The 22,863-nt window shown below is 40.3% G+C and overlaps 1 protein-coding gene across 4 annotated transcripts in view; it reads left to right on the forward strand.

Annotated features, from left to right (window-relative positions):
* The window catches only part of DISC1 (DISC1 scaffold protein), a 357,679-nt gene that overhangs the window by 103,968 nt on the left and 230,848 nt on the right, over positions 1–22,863 (forward strand). For all 4 annotated transcript variants that reach the window (XR_012638870.1, XM_074948838.1, XM_074948839.1 and 1 more), the window contains exons 4-6: positions 5,952–6,099; positions 14,065–14,194; positions 19,678–19,913. Coding sequence is in view for 3 of the 4 variants with exons in the window: in XM_074948838.1 (XP_074804939.1) it covers positions 5,952–6,099; positions 14,065–14,194; positions 19,678–19,913 (514 nt within the window). In the remaining variant the exon portion in view is untranslated. The remainder of the gene's footprint in view (positions 1–5,951; positions 6,100–14,064; positions 14,195–19,677; positions 19,914–22,863) is intronic.

The raw sequence follows: 22,863 nt of genomic DNA on the forward strand, positions 1-22,863 counted from the left end.
CATTGTGTCCAGTTCTGGGTGCCACATTTCAGGAAGGATGTGGACAAATTGGAGAAAATCCAGAGAAAAGCATAAAAAATGATTAAAGGTCTAGAAAATGTGACTCATGAGGGAAGATTGAAAAAATTGGGGTTTTTTTTAGTCTGGAAAAGAGAGGACTGAGAGTGGGGACATAACAGTTTTCAAGTACATAAAAGGTTGTTACAAGGAGGAGAGAGAAGAATTGTTCTTAACCTCTGAGGCTAGGACAAGAAGCAATGGGCTTAAATTGCAGCAAGGGAGGTTTAGGTTGGATATTAGGAAAAAATTCCTAACTGTCAGGGTGGTTAAGCACTGGAATAAATTGCCTAGAGAGGTTGTGGAATCTCCATTATTGGAGATTTTTAAGAGCAGGTTAGGCAAACACCTGTCAGGGATGGTCTAGATAAGACCTAGTCCTGCCATGAGTGCAGGGGACTGGACTAGATGACCTCTCGAGGTCCCTTCCGGTCCTATGATTCTATGATGATGTTAGCACATGTTCAAAACCAGACAGCCCTGCCTAGGCAAAAGTTGTTAAAACAGGCTTGTCCTAAATCAAGGAATGTGTGTTCATCTCAATTTACATATAAGTAGTAAATAGAACAGCAGGAATGGCAGGAAACAGAACAATTTGGAATTCAGCAAACACAAGTGGGGGAAGAAAGAGCATGGAGCTTCCTTCACCGCCAGACTCCATGTCGCTGTCTTTACTGCTTGAATAAACTTTACTTTGAAGGGTAACTCCACTTTGAAGGTTCACTGGACTATAAAAGAAAGGGGCAGAGAACCCCAAGTTAAGGCACCGGCACCTTTGGGCCTCTGGGAGAGATCCTAACCAAGGAAAGCGTCAGTCACCATCTTGTTGGAAGACTGTGGGTGAGACAAGCATCTTCAACAAAGCCTTGAACCAAAACTTGCTAGATTAAGTTTTAGACTTTTAGATGTGTGTTTTTACTTTTATTTGCTTGTAACTGTTGTTAATTTTATTTCATATCCTTGAATTCACTTAAAATCCTACCTTCTTTTGTTAATATTCTTGTTTTATCTTTAATCTAAACCAATTCAGTGTTTTGTTTAACTGAAATGTTTGGTAAATTCAGTTAAGGTAGCAAATTGTTGAATATTGATTCCTTACAGGGGCAATGGACCTATAATATCTGAACCACCCAGGAGAGGGCTGGACAGTGCAGAACATGTGTTTTGGGAAAATCTGGGACTGGGAGTGTGTTGGGGCCAACCTTTGAAGGATACAGCACAACCCTCCCAATTGGGTGTCAGGCACACTTTATGGGCTGTTGGGCAGATTGGCACGGCCTCAGTGCCCTCCTTCGGGTATTGTGCACCCCAGAGATGCATGGTGAGGGCACTTCATCACAGGGAATGCAATACTGAGTTACCTGTGAGCAGGAGGGTTTCTCTGTGAGTCCTGCACTCCTGTGTAAGGGCCAGTCACAATCTGGTTCCGTTTTTATGGCTAGATTAATTTTAACAGTGATACGCAGTATAGTAAAGTTTGGTATTGAAATTTCACATAAAATGCAATTGTTAGCGGCTTATTGGGCCTAAGTATTAGGTTAGGAATCTCATCTGGCCCACAGAGCTCTTCATCCTGCTGAGTTAGAGAAAATGAACACCATGAAGGTGGGTCTTTCAGAGGAGTCCTTAAAAAAAAATCAAGGTCCTATGTGCGCTGTGAGACCATTACAGGTCCCATGGCACTAGTAAGAGTTAGCCATGATATCTTTGCCCAAAACTTCCCTTCCCCTTAAGATCTGGATTGAACTGTGTGCCAGTTGGTTGCTGTCCTCCACTTCAATAAGCAGCATATAAAGAAAAGTGATCCTGACCATTGGAACAGAAGCCACTTGAGTCAGTGGATACCCTATTATACGGCAGGTAGTATAATATTTTGTAACCCTGATCCAACTCATGTGGGTGAGGCCAGAAAATAATGGTCAGTTTCTTACCAGCACTTTTGTTTAAGAGCTTTCGTTACAGCAATCACCATCAATTTGGGTTTGATTCCCTGTATATTGAGACTATATTTTACACAGGAAATGTTTCTCAAACTCTTTGACATCCTGAGTGCCACAACACTGGCCAGAATCACTCTCCCTATCAATGAAGGGATCTTAGAACCAGCCAGAGTGCTATGATGAACCCCAGCCACTCTTCCTCCCACCTCCAAGTATGTGGAAAAATGGTGTCAGGTGATGCCGAAAGGCTTCAAACACTTTTATGCCCACCCAAATCCAGGGTCCTTGGTCATCTCTGCAATGCAAGAGAAATCAAAGTTCACTAAAGGTGCTCCTAAGGACAAGCACACTAAGATGTTACATCTGTATGGATGAAAGGTATATTCATCAGCCTCATTGCAGCCCAAGCTGGTGAACTGCCAAGTAGAATTATCTCATGTTGGGGAGGGTTGTCCCCTTCCTTTTGAAAATCCCACAGTACTGTGGGGATGAAATGAAAGAGAACATCATGGGGGGCAAATGGTTGTGAGAACTCATTGCAGGCAGCCATGGATGCCTCTGACGCAGCCTCAAGGCCAATGGTCATGGCCTTCTTTATGAAATAGACCTTGTGGCTCCAGGCATCAGGCATACCATACGAAGCATGATAGAGCACTTGGCCTTCAAGAGAATGGTGCTTGTCAGCCAGAATCAGATTAAGTGCTGTATTTCTCCAAGGACTCAAGGGCTGCATTATGGTCCCTGGGAACTTACACCTTAGCTCTCTGTGGAAAGCCTTACAAATATCAACCCCAGAAAAGGCAAAGTATGCCGCCTTATTCTCAGGCCCAACAGTCAGAATACCAGCAAAGGGAGAAACTAGATGCTCCAGTGATGTCTGTCTTCCATCTCCTGAACCAGCCTGGCTCCTCCTGAGGCAGCAGATTTGATGGGAGTGTTGAGAGCCACAATGGAGCCATCTGAAACCTCCCTGTGATGGGATATACAAATCCCACATTGGGTCTGAAGTGGTTAAAAGAGAATACGGGGCCCAGGGATCTCCTCCCCTCTGGGTCTGCTGAGCATGCTCTGACTGGATGAGTGGGTTAAAAGGATCTGAGCAGTCAGGCAGAGGGTGATGGACAGGCTGCTGAGAGATGAGCCTTCTCCGAGAAGCCAGACAGAAGGCTGAGTCTGACAGGGGATCATGGGCTGGGTAAGGCCCACAGGTAGTGCCTTCTCCAATCTCCCTCCCCCCCACTCCTTTAAGAACAAGCAGGTCCTGTAGAGCCCTGCTCATTTGGGCTTTTCTTGGGTTTGTCTACACTGCAGTTATACACCCGCAGCTGGCCTGTGTCAGCTGACTCAGGCTTGCAGGACTTGGGCTACAGGGCTGTAAAATTGCAGTGTGGACGTTCGGGCTCAGGCTCTGGGACTGATCCTGTGAGAAGAGAGGGTTCTATAACTCGGGCTCCAGCTCGAGCCTGAATGTCTGCACTGCACTTTTACAGCCCCACAGCCCAAGACAGCAGACATGGGCCAGCCATGGATGTTTAATTGTAGTGTAGACATACCCTCAGTTAAATTATTGACACTGTGGAGGAGCACATGGTTTGGACAGAGACATCCATTAGGGGAGGATCTATTAATAGGGATTCTTTATATCTTAGTAAGGAGGAGAGGATGGAAGATGATAAAGTACAGGTAGGATCTGATGAAAAACAGTCGAATGAAGAAGAGTTGCTGTGGATTCTCGACCCTGCCCTTCCCTTGGTTGTACACACCCTGTTCCCAGCAAGCTACAGCACAGAGCTGAGCTCCATGCTATGCAAGGTATTGCACACTTGTCGCTCTCCCTCTGGCATCATGCCCCCACACTTGTGCAGTAAGCTCTTTGGGGAGAGGACTGTCTCCTATGGCAGTGGTTTTCAAACCATGGGTTGCGACCCAGAAGTGGGTCGCAGAATGGAAGGGACTGGGTCGCGGTGGCTCTGGTTAGCATTGCCGACTAGGCCATTAAAAGTCCTGTCGGCGGTGCTGCCTTGCTAAGGTAGGCTAGTCCCTACCTGTTCCGACACTGCATTGTGTCCCGGAAGTAGCCAGCAGCAGGTCCGGTTCCTAGGCAGGGGGGGCCACGGGCTCTGCACACACCCCCCAGCCCCGAGCACTGGCTCTGCACTCCCATTGGCCGGGAACAGGCCAGTGGGTGGGGTGGAGGTGGTGCCTGCGAGTGAGAGTCGGACCTGCTGCAAGCTGGAAGCCTGCTTCTGCACCTGGGCTGTGCTGCTGACCGGGAACTGCTGGAGGTAAGCCCTGAGCCCCAACCCCGCACCCCAATCCCTGGCCCCAGCCCTGAGCCCCCCCAAACCTGGAGCCCCCTCCTGCACCCCAAACCTCTCAACTCTGGCCCCATCCCAGAGCCTGCACCCTCAGCCCAGAGACCTGACTCCTGCCCCAGCCCACAGCCCCCTCCCACACACTGAACCCCTCATTCCTGGCCCCACCCTGCAGCCATCACCCCTGCACCCCAACCCTCTGCCTCAGCCCTGAGCCCCTCCCACACCCCAAACCCCTCATCCCCAGCTCCATTGGATTGTGGGCATCAGCAGTTTTCTTCAACTGGGTTGCCAGAAAAAGAGTTTGAAAACCACTATCCTACGATGTATCTGCATGGTGCCTAGCACAATGGGGCCTCAATCTTGTTTGGGGCCTCAAGGCACAACAGTAATACAAATAATACAAATAAATAATACTTGGCAACATTAGGCTCCCTCATCTCACCACAAGCAGAAACTAACTCAGTAAAATCTTAGATTATCATAAGGACACATATATTTCACTAAAATGAAAAAAGGTAAACTGATAATCTAGTTTAGAAAGAAATAGAAACTAGTTAGTAGAAAAGCATGCCCAGATTGATATGATTATGGAAACAAATTATTGCTTTCAGAATAAGAGAGGGAGAGGAAAGAAAATTACCAAAATATTCAAAAAAGAACAATGGTAGGCAGAAAGTGTGGAAATTTATAGATTTCTCTATTTGTACAGTAGTTCAAAGCTTTCAGAGCAGGGTAAAGAATCATTATGGATGTTCAAGTGCTTGAATTCTTTTGTTCATATGAATCTGCCAGTGTATTTTCCAAAACATCTTGGGATAGAAAATAAACATTCTAAAAATCAATGATTTATCTTTGGGCTGTCCACCTGTTTTCTGCATAGGAAAGAACACAAAATAATAATTAATTAAAATGTTTTTTTCTGATAAAGTTAGAGCAGTTATAAAATGAAAGTGCTCTCTCAGTACCACTGTTATTTTTATTCGAAATTCACAGTATAACACATTTGCTGGATTCATAAACTAGAAAGAAATTCACTGAAAATCTAATATGATGTCTAGGGGTTTGAGTGTTTGTTGCTACATATGCATTTTCTATTTAAATTTAGGTCTGAATCTATTAACTAAAATATCATAGGGTATTCTTTGGTTCTCTTTATGTAGTCCTAACATAGGTCTTTAAAACCAAGAAGATCTCAAGGTCCGATTCAGACTGACTTATACACATGCAGCTACCACTCTAACAAATTTGTTTAAAACTGGAGCAGCAGAGGATAGGAATTTTTATAGAAGTTGACCAGTTTAGCATAGTTTCTCTAGGAATGCTGTATGGTTGCAAATCATAGGCTAAAACTTCCAAGCCTCACCGATTTAAAATTCCCAGTTGAGGCCTGCAGGCTCAGCTTTGTATATCAACAGAAGTAAATAGTTTGACATTGTAGATGTCTCTGATGTTATCCAGCTACAATCTGAGTAATTTGGAGCAAAACACTCTGACTTACTTTATTAAAAAGGGAAGCGTTTGCTACAGCATGTTGTTGATCTTTTCTTGATGAGCACCTAACTTTTTCTTTCAAGAAAAACGTAACCCTGTTTGCTATTTGTTAAGTAATATCAACTTTTTATACTTCTGTGTTTAGCTGATACATTTAGAAGGAAACTAGAAGAACTGGAGCGAGAGAAGAATTCTTCAAAATTTCAGCTTCCTTCAAGGCATCCTTCAATTATCAGCTTCTTGGACAGATTCAGTGCACAAGTTCAAGCAGCGTTGTTCTGGGCTGCAGATCGGTAAGTTCACTGGAGCCTTATGACGTGGAACTATATTTCTGTTTTTCTTGAAGTACTGGGTATAAGTTATGGCTAGATTTTTAATTTTTAAACAAAAAGTGAATGCTTTGGAGCACTGATACTATACCTTTTAAGAATATAATAATAATAATATGTCAGTCCTATTTATGTCATTTTTCCTTTTCTCCAGGTCTTTGAAAATTGTCATATTAGAGCCTGAGCCTGAATGAATGAAGTCAATTTGACTTTTACCACTGATTTCAATGAGAACAGGCTTGAACCCTAGTACAGCAACTTAAACATATAGCAGCAAGGTAGCCTGAGCTACATCTCCCTGTGGAAGTAAACCCAGTTCCCTTTGGGGGAGATGAAAAAACATTTAACTATAAAGTGTGTAAATCACTTCTGCCCTGGATTCTCCTGCCAGCTTGGGAACAACTTTTATTCATTATTAGTTAAGGACTAGCAATATGCTGAGCACTGTGCAGTTCACAAAAATAGTCCGTCTCTCCCGCTAGAGCTAACAACTTGCAAGACAGAGAGAATCCGAGATGCACCAGATGACCCTGGGGAAGTAATTAACTCCCCCCCCCCCAATTTTTTTTTTCTCATTTGTGTTTGAGTCTCTTTTCTGTCACACTACTGAGTGGCTTAATTACAAATAAGGAGGTTCTTTCTTAGATATTATTAGTTATGGCGTTAATGTGGGAAATCTTGTTTTCTGACAACTCACAGTGATAAAGACCTTGGTGTGATATTTGATCTATGCATACTTGTGTTGACTTACATGAGTGCTAGATAAAATACATATAGACCATTGGACTTCTCTAAACAGATATTCTATTGTTTTTTTTTTTAAATTTGGTTTAGCCCTTGTTCATTGTATGTATAAAGTAATGTGATTTGTTTTGAAATACACTCCATAAGGATTACCTCTTGTGGTCTCATATGGTAGAAGAGAGCGATTTTGTCAATTGTATGGATGACAGAACCATGAATCAAAGTACAGGATAAAAGATACTTAAATGCGGTATCAAGAGGTGCCTTTCATATTATTTGTAATAAACTATTCTTGTATTTCGAGAGAGACTGTCAACTTGAATGATTGGAAACTGATTAATTTTAAGAAATTTGTTTTCTGATGGGGCGTCCTCTAAATTGTATGTCCTGAGTATTATAAAAAAAATGTTCATGAGGGTTTTTCTGTTCCCCTGCTGAAGACTAGAAGCATCTTTTGTGCAGGTGTGAGAGCAACAGTACCAACCACAGTCAGACCCAGTTCTTGCTTTTCACCCTTGTCTCTGTGCACATGACTCTCTGCTGTTTTTTCAGATTCAACTTGGCTATTGCTTTTATTGTTAAACACCTTTTTTTCACTTGTGGTCTTTTGCATTTGACAGCACTTTGTATATAGTTTCTCTGTTTTGCTGATAGAACATACTCTTCTCCAGGCTCTGCAAGAAGGTGTTTAAAAATCTTTAAAAAAAAAAAATAGGTACAGTAATATTTTAAATAGGGCTAGCTGGAAAAAAATCTGTTTTGTGAAAAATGTTGAAGTTTTGAGACTTGTTCCACAGTGGAATAAAATCAAGGTCTTTTGAATTATTCATGAACAAAAGAAAAAAAGAGAGAAAGAGAACGAGAGAGAAACACGCAACCCAGAACAGCTGTATCTTGCTGGTTAGGGATGTGGGAGATCCCGGTTAAACCACCTAGATCTCCCATATCCCAGGTGAGTGCCCTAACCACCAAACTATTGGCTATTCTGGGATTAGCTGGTCTTTTGGTCAATCAGTCTATCTGGTTTTGACACGAAATTCCACACTGGATCAGAGAAAACTTTTCTACAAAAATTGAATCAGAATTAATATATTTCTGTGAAAATTTTAGGTTTTGACAAATTTACATTTTCTGATGTAAGTTTTTGGGTTAAAAAAAAAATCCTGGCTGGTACTAGCTTTAAGTTTCCTCTCCACAGATGTTTTTAACAGCCTTGTTTCTGCTGCATATAGCCGAGTTGTCATCACTAACACATTGAACACTTGTATCTTAGTTATCACACATACATCCTGCTGCCCAAACAGAGCCTCTGAAGACACTGAAATGCCACTGATGCAAGACTGATCTGATGTGTGACTTCTTTGGATATAGAACATCCTGCTGTCAATTGTCTATCCAGAAAACTATTCACCCATTCAACATCATTGCCATCTACATGCTGTGCCTGTACGTTGTTCATTTCCATTTTATAGCTTTGGTTTTATCACCATTGATCTTAAGTCCCGCAGATTTTGCAGTTTTCCACAGCTCTTCCAGCACTAGCTGTAGTTGGTCTGTAGTTTCTCCAAGTAAGGCAACATCATCCCCTAACGATGAATATTTAAACTTCATACCTTCTACTTGGCTTCAGTCACCTTTATCATCACATAGTCTATTTGAACATTAAATAATGTAGGTGAGAGAACGCATCCCTGGTGTACTCCTTTTCCTACTTAAACGAATCTATAATATAACCGTAGATCCTCACACAGCTAAACGTACTGTGCTACAGTTTCTCCACTCGGCACACCAAGGCTTGAGGCACCCCAGACTGACGTAATAGTGTGCACAGTACTCACCAATGCACTAAGTCAAAAGCAGCTGCAAAGTCTATAAACACAATGTTAACTTTCTTTTGTCCCTCTATTCGTTTTTCAATAATATTCTGCAGAGCATATATAGCATGGATCTTCAATTGACCTGGATGGAAACCACACTGGTTGTCTCTTTTTTTGGGGCTGACATAATAGATCAGTTCAGTAGTAAAACCATAAACACCTTCCCTGGGACTAACAGCAGCACTGTTTCCCTATAATTTGAACAAACTGATGACCTTCCCTTTTTTTTGTGATGATGGCAGTCCCTTTTCCAATCTTCTGGAATGCACCCGGTTTCCCAAACTCTTAAGTCAACTCTCTGAAGCCAGTGAACTAAATCCGGGCCACCACCCTTTAGCAGATCTGATGGAATATTGTCAAAACAAGGTGCTTTATCATTTTGTAATTATTTGACTGAAAGCATCACTTCCTCTCACATCACCAGCTTGTTTTTTGCTGGATTCGTTTTTGAATTAAGTTGTTTACGTCTTGGTGGGGATCTGTTCATTAATTCACAAAAATGCTCATGCCAATGCGTAAATTGGGCACCAAAATCCTGTCAGTATTCTCCATTTTTGTCTTTAACTGGCAGAAGTCATGAGAATGGATGTCCAATTAGGACCTTCAGACTTTCAAATATCCATTTCTTTTCTCGTCTTTCAGAGCTTCCACAAAGCACTGCACCATACGATTCCACCATTGGTGCACCAAGCCACTAGATTCTTTGTTCCTAGTGCAGGTCCCAAGCCCAGATAAAGTGGGAGGGGTGGCCAATGGCCTGACAAGCCATTCCTATGAAACATTTCTGGCTTTGATGTGTGGAAGAAAAGGACATAAAACTTCAACAGTTTCATCTGCAATTCACACGGAACCAGACTTCAGGATTAATCTAATTTTTCTGCTACATACAGAGGAGTCAGACTGTGTGATGATGTTTCTTCCATATACCAGAGATGGAGAGAAGCATCTGACATAAAGATGGTAAATCTGTTTTGGCAATGACATCAGTATCTGAGGATGGGATCATGGAACATTTATCATTAAGAGCCATCAGAAAAATGACTCTCCTGGCTGAATAACTGAAAAGGTTGAAAGTTGATGTAAGAAGCACACAGGAGACAGGGTGGAATTTGAACACCAAGAGCACAGCTCTGATTCGTAGTGGGTCAGACTTTTCGATTGTTACGTGCCCGCAATACATCTGATAGGCACATTGGTGTTGCTCTGGTTTTGTCCCTGAGGACAAAATCTGTATTATTGACTTGGCAGGCTTTATTCTCCACACCTGATAGCTGCTATTTTCAGTTTGAAGGTAGGACATGTGGCATGCTCTGCTTGAGGCAAGCCCTGATGCTGAAAAAGATGCTTTTATGCCATGTTAGATGCCACTGTATCTAATACGTCATCCCAGCTTCATATTGCCACCTTCAGAGATATGAACACAAGAACTGGCCATGACAGAATTAGATTTGAACTGGTACTGGGACCACACAGCTTACTGGAAGAGAAATTGATAATGGTGCGTCTATTAGAATTTGCTTCTTACATTTGGCCTATTTTTAACAGCTACCTGGTTTCAGCACAGGAATTGCCATATGTATACATTTAACTATCCATTGGGTGACAGAGTAACCTTGGATCACTTCTAGTTCAGATATTCTTGTCCAAACTCATTCGGGAGGTACATATATTTAGAAGTGCTAATCTTGCTCCAGAAACTGATCAATGACTCTTAATAGCAACAATGACGTTCCATTTAATAAAGTTCCAGAGACAGATATCTATTGCATCAAAATGCTTCAATGGTGATAAGCTTCATGATGAAGTAATTGCTAATAGTTACTGTTAGGATATAGATATTCAGGACTGTCTGTAAAGGTCTGTACTCTAAGAATTTAGGTGTATTCCTATCACTTGGCTAGTTAGAGCTATAAAAGAAAGAATCAAAATCACTGTCTGCCGGTGTAAGGGCCTTCTCTTACTGTGACAGTTCTTAGGCTAAGGCCTTTGGCTAAGCAACAGAGGCAGCCATAAGCTGGGAAGCAACCGGTCACATCCTCACATTCCAAACTAGTCACATTGAAAGAAAGTGCTATTGGGCTGTTAGGAATACAATCCTGTCCTGATAGTGCCTGTCGCCTCCAGAGAAAGGGAAGTGCCTAGAAAATGTAAAAGGAAACTTAGTTTGATAGCATCCTGTCTGGCAAGAACTCACTTATCAAAAGCTGGGATGTGAAATCCTCACTTCTGTATTGTTTTGTCATTATAGTTCCCACTTTGCTATTAGAAGAGGAGTACTAGTGACACCTTAGAGACTAACCAATTTATTTGAGCATAAGCTTTTGTGAGCTACAACTCACTTCATCAGATGCATTCAGTGGAAAATACATGCTGCTGGAAATGGCCCACCTTGATTATCACTACAAAAGGTTTTCTTCCCCCCTCCCGCTCTCCTGCTGGTAATAGCTCATCTTAAGTGATCACTCTCCTTACAGTGTGTATGATAACACCCATTTTTTCATGTTCTGTGTGTATATAAATCTCCTCACTGTATTTTCCACTGAATGCATCCGATGAAGTGAGCTGTAGCTCACGAAAGCTTATCCTCAAATAAATTGGTTAGTCTCTAAGGTGCCACTAGTACTCCTTTTCTTTTTGCGAATACAGACTAACACGGCTGCTACTCTGACACTTTGCTATTGTTTGTCTGTATAATCTCTGTCTGGTCTGTGATTGTTCCTATCTGCTGTATAATTAATTTTGCTGGGTGTAAACTAATTAAGATGGTGGGACATAATCATGTTATAATATGTAAGGATTGATTAGTTAAATTTCAGGAAAATGGTTGGTTAAGGTATAGCGAAGCAGAACTCAAGTTTTACTATATAGTCTGCAGTCAATCAGGAAGTGGGTGGGTGGGTGTGGGGAGGGGAAATGGGAACAGGGAATGGGGGTGAGGAAATTGGAATCATGTTTTGCTAAAGGGGGAAATGGAAACAGGGAATGGGGGTGAGGAAATTGGAATCATGTTTGGCTAAGGGCAAGAATGGGAACAGGGACACAGGTGTAAGGCTGTGTGGTGTCAGAGCTGGGAAGGGGGACACTGAGGAAGGAAACTAGAATCATGCTTGCTGGAAGTTCACCCCAATAAACATCGAATTGTTTGCACCTTTGGACTTCGGGTATTGTTTCTCTCTGTTCATGCGAGAAGGACCAGGGAAGTAAGTGGGTGAAGGAATAAGCCCCTAATAGTTACCCAGTAGCGATTTCCAAAAAATATTCTACCATGGAGGAAGAGTGGACTTTATTTCGGGAGTCTCTCACAGAGATTGCTGGAGTGGAGAACAAATGGGACTAAGGAGAATGAAAAAGCAATGTTGGATTACAAATGATACCATCAAACAGAAACAGAAAAAAAGACACTAACAACAGAGTTAATGAAGAGAGGAGGAAATGGGTAATAAAAAAAAGAAATGTTTTGAATGAGCAGTCAAGAGGGCCTGTTGGAATGATGCATTTAGGTGCACCTGAATGCTTTTTTTGTTTCATAAACATTAAGTAAAAATAAACACATTAGAAAAGAATCCCACATCACTGGAAAAGTCTAGCTCTAATGTAAATATCAGCAAGAATGCAAGAACATAAAGTTCCATGACCATTATATACACACGTACTTCGGCAAAAACAAAATACGAAAAGCAACCATCTATGTGTAGCATTTTAAAGTGCTAGACCGTTAATGTGTATGTGCCTCACACTGATTACAAATATTACCTCCTCACCAGCCAAACTGTACAGGATTCCCAGAAGCTCTGAAGTGCTCTTGTTTTTGCTAAGTGACCTTTCATACAGCTCTCAAAAGGGTGAAGATTTCTGACTGACTGGTGAAGGACCTACAAACAGCCACTGTAACAAGGGTTATTCTTAAAGTGGTACCATCAAGTTGGAAATCACATTTCCTCTGAATATCCTGAACCTGTTCTTGTGTTACTATGAGTAACTAAACAGTTTTCAGTGTCAAAGTTACAGCATATTCTTAACATCCACTGGTTTGTCACAAACAAGGAAACACTTAGATGAATCTGACAAGCTCTAGTTTTGCACCAGTTCAGAACAAGATGACTGCAAAGGTGAGGTCTTTTCCAGTGTGCAGAAGTAGGTGTGCTTTTACAGAAGGAAGTAGAGCATGAGGCTGACTATGAATGATGTTGGAAGATGCATTTCTGAAGGATTTTTAAGCCTAAAATCTCCCATGCTGACTATTGCTGAAGGAGGATTTGCAAGATGGAAGTCCATTCTACATGCAATCATGGCAGCAACATAGCCATGTGAATTTGCTGTTGTTGCATCTAAGATGTGTCTGCAAAATGGATACAATTTGCCTTTTCTGTGTGGAAGATACTCATTTATGCATGCAGACAATAATCATGCGGTCAAACTCATTGTATATGTATTATATACCACAGATATCTAAGTACATTTTGAAGGCTTATCTTAGAAAGTCATGTTTGAAAATTTGTCCTTGACAGATGTATTTATCTGGGACCACAGTTTTTCAGTGAGATATTAAAAATGCACCTGTAGTATTTATGGAAAATGCACATATACTTGTATGCATAAATGGACAGAGAAATGCCATTACTCGTTTGCTTGCACAAATACAGGGAATACATAAGAAAACATCTGCACTATTTGCAGGTTCATTTTGAGAGGCCCATTACACATTTGGCACTTAATGTATTGTATTGATTACCTTAGGGCCCAATCATGCAAACATTTATTACTGAGCATAGTGCTTACTGTGAAGAGTCCCACTGACTGTAAATTTGAAAGAGCTTTCTGTATAGGAGAGGGGACAAAGTTGGCGTCATATAGCACAGACTCTGGCTGATCTCTAGTGTGGTCTCCAAAAGCTGACAGAAGCCTCAGAAACTGCTCCAGATAGTTTCTAAATTTCATTTCTGAAGCCTTTTCTCAATGGTGATAGGAAATTGCATTCCTTAGTTTGCCTCCAGCCATTCATCCAAGACAGTGATGAGTGAATATGCTGAAAAATGAAATAGCTGGGGGAAGCCTGAAGCTATACAAGTCGTCTTCTTCCTCTTTCCTTTGAGATGCTGTAAAAACAGAGCCAGGGTTTGATAAAGTAAGGAGATATGTAAAGGAAAAAACACTCTAGTTTCTTAAATAATGTTGTTTTAAAGATTCAAACACTCTTTTGATGATGGGTCATCACAACTCCTAGGGTGACACGGTACATTTCCTTTTAATCTTCCAGAATTGAATACCCAATCGTCACATAAAATATAAATGTTTGTCATTTTTAAAGGGTTGGAAGTGAAGAAGCACAGCTCTGGCAAAAAAACGAGCAAAAGCTTTTGAGTCCTGCTTACCAGAAGAGGATACAGGTTTCAGCTACAAAAAGAAACCAGCTTCTTCAAGAAAAGCAATGGTTGCAGGTAAGAAGAAAAGTAAAGTTGTGGCAAAAACCATTAGTGGGGGGAAAATGTAGCTTGTAGGCGTTCTTGCTGAACTAAACAGTCTGATAGTATAGCATACTGCTTCTGTGCAGCAATTAGAGACTTGACTGTAGTCCAGCTGATTATCTCAGTGATGACTGGCTGGGGTAGTGTGAATCTCATTACAGACAAGGAGGAGTTGAAGGCTCAGTTGCTCACGTGCATTCTTTAGCTTTCCTCATTATCTTTTAAGTATGCTCTTTATGTTCACAGGTCTGATTTGCCTTCTCTATGCTTCACTGATCTTTAGCAGTTTTTATTTGAAGACAAAAAGAGAGTTTTGAAGAATACAATCTCCCGTTCACTTCTTTTCAGATTTGATTATCAGTATGTGATTTTCCAGCTTTTGTTCATGTAAGATGATCCGTACATTTTGTAGGGACACCGTGATTGTCATGAAAAAGTCAGCATTTGCCAATAGTAATTATGCACTGATACTTGAGATTACCATGGTCTCCCTCTCCATTTAGAATAGAAAGCATCTGTGTGGTAATGAGAAAAGGAGTACTTGTGGCACCTTAGAGACTAACCAATTTATTTGAGCATAAGCTTTCGTGAGCTACAGCTCACTTCATCGGATGCATACTGTGGAAAGTACAGAAGATCTTTTTATACACACAAACCATGAAAAAATGGGTGTTTACCACTACAAAAGGTTTTCAAAGTTCAGCCACCAGGTTAGCCGTGACATTATCGGGGATAGTGTTCTTGATGGCTTGTAGTCCATCTTTGTGTGGAATGTTGGTGTAGAGGGCTTCTACATCAGACTAACATGGCTGTTACTCTGAAACCTGTCATTATGCAAGGCACTGCGTTTAGTCGTATGGAGTGGAAATCTATCAACTGCATCCTGGCCACTATGGCTATAGAAGCCCTCTACACCAACATTCCACACAAAGATGGACTACAAGCTGTCAAGAACACTATCCCCGATAACGTCACGGCTAACCTGGTGGCTGAACTTTGTGACTTTGTCCTTACCCATAACTATTTTACATTTGGGGACAATGTATACCTTCAGATCAGCGGCACTGCTATGGGTACCTGCATGGCCCCACAGTATGCCAACATTTTTATGGCTGATTTAGAACAACGCTTCCTCAGCTCTCGTCCCCTAACGCCCCTACTCTACTTGCGCTATATTGATGACATCTTCATCATCTGGACCCATGGAAAAGAAGCCCTTGAGGAATTCCACCATGATTTCAACAATTTCCATCCCACCATCAACCTCAGCCTGGACCAGTCCACGCAAGAGATCCACTTCCTGGACACTACAGTGCTAATAAGCAATGGTCACATTAACACCACCCTATACCGGAAACCTACTGACCGCTATATGCTTCCAGCTTTCACCCTGACCACATCACACGATCCATTGTCTACAGCCAAGCTCTGCGATACAACCGCATTTGCTCCAACCCCTCAGACAGAGACAAACACCTACAAGATCTCTATTAAGCATTCTTACAACTACAGTACCCACCTGCAGAAGTGAAGAAACAGATTGATAGAGCCAGAAGAGTTCCCAGAAGTCACCTACTATAGGACAGATCTAACAAAGAAAATAACAGAACGCCACTAGCCGTCACCTTCAGCCCCCAACTAAAACCTCTCCAACGCATTATTAAGGATCTACAACCTATCCTGAAAGATGACCCAACACTCTCACAAATCTTGGGAGACAGGCCAGTCCTTGCCTACAGACAGCCCCCCAACCTGAAGCAAATACTCACCAGCAACCACATACCACACAACAGAACCACTAACCCAGGAACCTATCCTTGCAACAAAGCCCGTTGCCAACTGTGCCCACATATCTATTCAGGGGACACCATCACAGGGCCTAATAACATCAGCCACACTATCAGAGGCTCGTTCACCTGCACATCCACCAATGTGATATATGCCATCATGTGCCAGCAATGCCCCTCTGCCATGTACATTGGTCAAATTGGACAGTCTCTACATAAAAGAATAAATGGACACAAATCAGATGTCAAGAATTATAACATTCATAAACCAGTCGGAGAACACTTCATTCTCTCTGCTCACGTGATTACAGACATGAAAGTTGCGATATTACAACAGAAAAACTTCAAATCCAGACTCCAGCAAGAGACTGTTGAATTGGAATTCATTTGCAAATTGGATACAATTAACTTAGGCTTGAATAGAGACTGGGAGTGGCTAAGTCATTATGCAAGGTAACCTATTTCCCCTTGTTTTTTCCTACCCCCCCCCCCCCCAGACGTTCTTCTTAAACCCTGGATTTGTGCTGGAAATGGCCCACCTTGATTATCATACACATTGTAAGGAGAGTGATCACTTTAGATAAGCTATTACCAGCAGGAGAGTGGGGTGGGGGGAGAGAAAACCTTTTGTAGTGGTAAACACCCATTTTTTCATGGTTTGTGTGTATAAAAAGATCTTATGTACTTTCCACAGTATGCATCCGATGAAGTGAGCTGTAGCTCACGAAAGCTTATGCTCAAATAAATTGGTTAGTCTCTAAGGTGCCACAAGTACTCCTTTTCTTTTTGCGAATACAGACTAACACGGCTGTTACTCTGAAACCTGTGTGGTAATGGTTACAAATGTTAACTGTTTAAATGGCTGCTGCTGTAATGTTTGTGTAAAATTAATTGCAAACTCTTCAACTATAGTTTAGATTTTTCTTCATATCTCCACCACCCAAAAGGCTCTATTCCTTATTGTCTAAGAAGGAAACCCTCTTTTCTCTAATATTCCTGATCAACTTTAGTGATTACACTGAAGAATGAATTATCCTGGAGGGCTAACTAGAGGCTTGCAGCCATACTCTTCTGATCTTTACTGCAAGGCTCCTTGTTTATAATTTTTTTCGTGTGTTCAGTGGTAGGAAGAGGTGAGGTGGGAAGCATATACATTAAAGAAACAGAGAATTTCTTAGATAACAGTGCTAAATTGAGGTCCTTTCTGTCATCTCACGTGGCTGCCGAAGAGGACATTAAAGATCCCATGACACTTTTGGAAAAGATCAGGAGATAACTGCAGTTTACTAGCCAAAATGTCTATTCTGAATAAAATAGGTTTCAGTCCCCCAAGAATGCATGTGAACTATTTTTAAGTGTATAGTAGCTTTCTCTTTTGCTTATGCAGGCTCTGCAATACTAGTATCTAATTAATTGTAGTGTACGATATTTGAATATGAAAACTGTATTATAAAACCAGTTCTGTTCATCTTCCTGTACATTCCCCCATAAGTCTCTTACTGCACTCATTACAATTAGTACATTTTCAAAGAATGTGGAGGGCTTTGTATTAAGTGAGGCTATCTAAAATTCTGGCAGTATTCCCAAACCAGTAGTACAGAGAAGGAAATGTTCTTTGTGCACACTAAAAACCTGATTTGAGACTCACAAAAACAAAACTGATGTTTTTGGCCTGCTGACCTTTGTTATCTCCTTGACAAATGCCTGTGGGATGAAACATCAGCTACTCTGTTCTCTTGTTGCTACTTCTAAGAAAAAATAAAATTATTGATGCATCTACTATGCAACATTGCAGTAAGTTGAATTCTTTGAGCTAATTTGGTCCTTTAATATGCAAGAACTGTTTCTTCTTATGCTAAGTAATACAAATATAAAGTTGGAATAATGTTTACTCTCTGGCAAACTTTAAAATATACCTTTCAGAAAGTGAGCATTACTGCCTTACTGAATATTGTTAACATTTAAATTATATACAAAAAACTACATTAAAAGAATGTAAAGGTTGCAAAGTCAAGCTCTCAGAAATTAGGAAATGCCAAATACACGGTTACCTCTGGATCCTTAATTCAGCCCTCTTGTATATATGCATTATGACAATCTTTAATTATGTGATCACATCTATGTTTTTGACAGGACCCTGACCTCATTCAGTGCACAGGCTGGACAGTGCTTAGTGAATGAGCAGCTATTCAATGTTCCATTTTATCCTCATTAATCTTCAATGTGTAGCCCCAGCACACTATTCAAACCCTGCTCTGAATACAGAATTATTAATTATCCTCATGGGTTTTTCTATGGTGCTCATCATTAGAGTATCTGGGTGCTCCACAAACGTTAATGAATTTATCTTCATAGCACCCCTAGGAGGAAAGGCAGTATTATTTCCATTTTACAGATGGAGAATTAAGACACAGAGACATTGATGTCAAAATACACATTAATTTTCGGTGCCCATTTTGAGATGCCTAGGGTCTGCTGTTGCAGAGAATGTATCATTTTATAACACTTAATGTTTTCATAGCACAGTTTTCATTGACTTTGTTTGCAGTTATAAGCACTCACCTTTTCTAGAAATCAGAGCCCCAGGTGCTAGACACCGAGAAAATGAGAAACTGTGTGGCACAGGCAAGGATAGAATTCAGTTCTCCAGACTAGCATTCAGCTGTCTAGACAATGAGATCATTCTTTCTCTTCCATGCAATCCTCTGCCTTGCTCACTACCCACCTTCTGAATTCTGCAACAAATGAGGCAGTGGTGCTAAGTCAACAGCCTCATTAACTGCACAACCCTGGTTCCTTCTCAGAGCACCATCCATCCTGTGCACAGAATGACACACGGGTCCTATTGAGAATTAGTGTTTGATCATGTCATTAAAGACTACGATAATACACAAAGGGTGGAATTTAGTTTGGACAAGAGTGCTTGACTTTGCAACTTTGTAATGTTTTATTAATGTTTTAATTTTATTTCTTATGCTTTTTACAAACTTAAAAATTGTGGAGTATTGATGCACAGGAGACAGAGTCTCCCTTCTTTCTCTTCCTGTGCCTGCCACCACATTGGCAGATGGGAGGAGCAATTGCAGGGAAAGTCTTGCTCAGCTCCTGCAGCCCTGCACTGATGTAGATGGAATGCTTAGTCTAGATGGAATCTTCAGAAAATTTAGCTGCCAAACTCTAACAAGTCTGTACTGATAATGTGCAAACTGAGATTTTTCATAGGTCCATAACTTGGCCAGATTTTCACAGGGACGGCAAAAGACATATCTCTGACAAAGGGCTGACCTCCAGCGAAGTTTCAAGCGCCTGCTCCAGAGCATGGAGGTGTTAGAGCATCTCAATAAAATGTCTATAAGAAATTATTAACATGGGTAAAAACAATGTATTTTCCCCTAACGTTGTGCTGAGAAACAGTGAAACTGTTTTTGCTGAAAATTTCCAAAAAATTCAGCCTGAGGCAGAGACCCAGTATGGAAAATTTCAGACCAAATGGTCAAAGTCTGGTAAAGTTATAAGAAACTGAAAATAAAGTCTTATAACGGAAAGTGCTTGTCACCTTTAACTATAGACTGCCATCTGCACTGCCTATAATATACTGTATTTTATTAGCAGCAGAGTTGTTTTCCTTAACAAGGTTAATGAATAAACTTTGGTCTCTACTCCATACAGAAAGAAATTGAAGACCTCAGAGCAAGGCTGGCTGTGCTAGAAGCAAAAGATCAACAGTTAAGACGAGATATTGAAGAGCACGATAGGCTTATTCAGTCGCAGGACTGCGAGTTGACTGCCTTGCTTAGCTGTGTATCTTTGAGAGAGCTACAGGAAATAAGCAAGGCCCTAGATGACACTTTAGCATTGTCATATCAAATTCCATTTAGTTTGGATTTCCCTGGGACCATCAAGAGGTATTTATGCATTTTAATTATTTTCCATTATATTTTCAATGACATGTTGAATTTATATTGCTGAACCATTGCATCAGCTGCCATTTGTTTTCCCTCATGCTCTTCAAAGATTACCTGACTCAGAGGAATGTATATTAAAAAAAATAAACCAGATAATCAGAGAAATGCAGACAGAAAAAAGAAGCCTAGTGCTTGCAATATAAACTTTAAAGGGACAGTGTCAGGAAAAAAACCGTGTCTCTGCTTTTCAAAAAAACAAACAAAAACTGTTTTTAATAACACAGATTATTCAGTCTGAAAGATATATAAGAATTAATTTATTTGCTTCTTACTGTTACAAATTGTCTATTCTTTGCATTTTGCTCAGCTTGGACAATAAACATTTCTTGTTTATACCTGGTTCAGTTTCACATTTATTAGTACAAAATGTTTTGGATTTGCAATAGTGCTTATTATTATTTTACTATTATTGATATTCTGACTGTGCCTTGTGTTGTACAGATAAATGTTGAAATTGTTTTTCCAAATTCATTAATACTCAACTGCTCAAACTAAGTTTAGTAACCCTTCTTCTTCCTTCCTTAGTCTTGTTCTGAACATCCTTCCTGGGAGTTCTACCAAGGGATGGCAGCTTTAATTTGTGGCCACTTGCAGAGGCTGAATTAACATCTCTCCAAGGCTTCCTTGTCACACCCTTTGCCCTATTAGAACTGCCCATGTTTGGGGTGGGGCTGGACAGCTGCACAGGCAATCTTAATTCTGGCATTTCCTTACATTGAGTGCTTGACTTTTTAACCTTAACATTCTTTTAATGTAGTTTTTTGGATATAATAACAAATTCATTTGCTAATTTCCCTAATACACTTGGAATTATATAATCTGATCAAGTTGATTTGATGGTCAGAGTTTCCGAGGGTTGATATAGCTGCTCTTTATAAATAGTATGGCTGTCAAGCAATTAAAAAAAGTAATCACGATTAATCGCACTGTTAAACAATAATAGAATACCATTTATTTAAATATTTTTGGATGTTTTCTACATTTTTCAACTATATTGATTTCAGTTACAACACAGAATACAAAGTGTACAGTGTACGCTTTATATTTATTTTTTATTACAAATATTTGCACTGTAAAAAACAAAAGACATGGTATTTTCAATTCACCTAATAGAAATACTGCAGTGCAATCTCTTTATCATGAAAGTTGAATTTACAAATGTCAAATTATGTACAAAAAAATAACTGCATTCAAAAATAAAACAATGTAAAACTTTAGAGCCTACAAGTCCACGCAGTCCTACTTCAGCCAATCGCTCAAACGAACAAGTTTGGTTACATTTGCAGGAGATAATGCTGCCTACTTCTTGATTACGATGTCACCTGAAAGTGAGAACAGGCGTTCTCATGGCACTGTTGTAACCAACATCGCAAGATATTTACATGCCAGATGCTCTAAAGATTCATATGTCCCTTCATGCACCATTCCAGAGGACATGCACCCATGCTGATGATGGGTTCTGCTCAATAATGATCCAAAGCAGAGTGGACCGATGTGTGTTCATTTTCATCATCTGAGTCAGATGCCACCAGCAGAAGATTGATTTTCTTTTTTGGTGGTTTGGGTTCTGTAGTTTCTGCATCTGAGTGTTGCTCTTTTCAGACTTCTGAAAGCATGCTCCATAGCTTGTCCCTCTCAGATTTTGGACGGCACTTCAGATTCTTAAACCTTGGGTCGAATGCTGTAGCTATTTTTAGAAATATCACATTGGTACCTTCTTTGCATTTTGTCAAATTTGCAGTGACAGTGTTCATAAATCAAACAACATGCTGGGTCATCACCCGAGACTGCTATAATATGAAATATATGGCAGAATGCGAGTGAAACAGAGCAGGGGACATACAATTCTCCCTCAAGGCGTTCAGACACAAATGTAATTAACGCACTATTTTTTTAAGAACATCATCATCATGGAAGCATGTTCTCTGGAGTGGTGGCTGTAATATGAAGGGGCCTATGAATGGTTAGCATATCTGGTATGTAAATACTTTGCAATGCCGGCTACAAAAGTGCCATGCAAACTCCTGTTCTCACTTTCAAGTGACATTGTAAATCAGAAGCAGGCAGTAGTATTTCCCATAAATGTAAAGAAACGTATTTGTCTTAGTGATTGGCTGAAAAAGAAGTAGGACTGAGTGGACTTGTAGGCTCTAAAGTTTTATATTGTTTTGTTTTTTTATTTGTTTTGTTTATGTAACCAAAAAAAAATCTACATTTGTAAGTTGCACTTTCATGATAGAGGTTGCACTACAGTACTTGTGTGAGATGAATTGAAAAATACTATTTCTTTTGTTTCATTTTTACAGTGTAAATATTTGTAATAAAAATAATATAAAGTGAGTACTGTACATTTTGTATTCTGTGTTGTAATAGAAATCAAAATATTTGAAAATGTAGAAAAACATCCAAAAAATATTTAATACATTTCAATTGGTATTCTATTGTTTAAAAGTGGGATTAATTACAATTAATTTTTTTTGGTTAATCGCGTGAGTTAACTGCGATTAATTGACAACCCTAATCAATAGATATTTGTAGAAGACCTTCCTTCTTTATCAGTTGTTTAAAATTCTTCCCCCTTTTGTTTTGATCAAAGACACATTTACCAAAAGCATTTTATTCCCTCAACTATTAATCATCATCAGTTTCAGCATGCTCCCTATTTACTAGCACATACACTTTCTCCCCAGCACTTGCAATGTGGTAAGTGTAATTTATTCCTTGCATGCTCAGAATGTGTGCTAGGCACCATACGGACAAAAATTAAAAAGATATGCTTGCTTCCAACCTAAATAGAGAGAGACATCCTGAGGGATAGGAACAAACAATGGAGAAGGAAGAGAGGGAAGGAAGGTGCATCTTGGGATGCATAATTTTGTTTGGTGCACAG

Source organism: Natator depressus, chromosome 3 (genome assembly GCF_965152275.1).
Source record: "Natator depressus isolate rNatDep1 chromosome 3, rNatDep2.hap1, whole genome shotgun sequence".
NCBI lineage: Eukaryota > Metazoa > Chordata > Testudines > Cheloniidae > Natator > Natator depressus.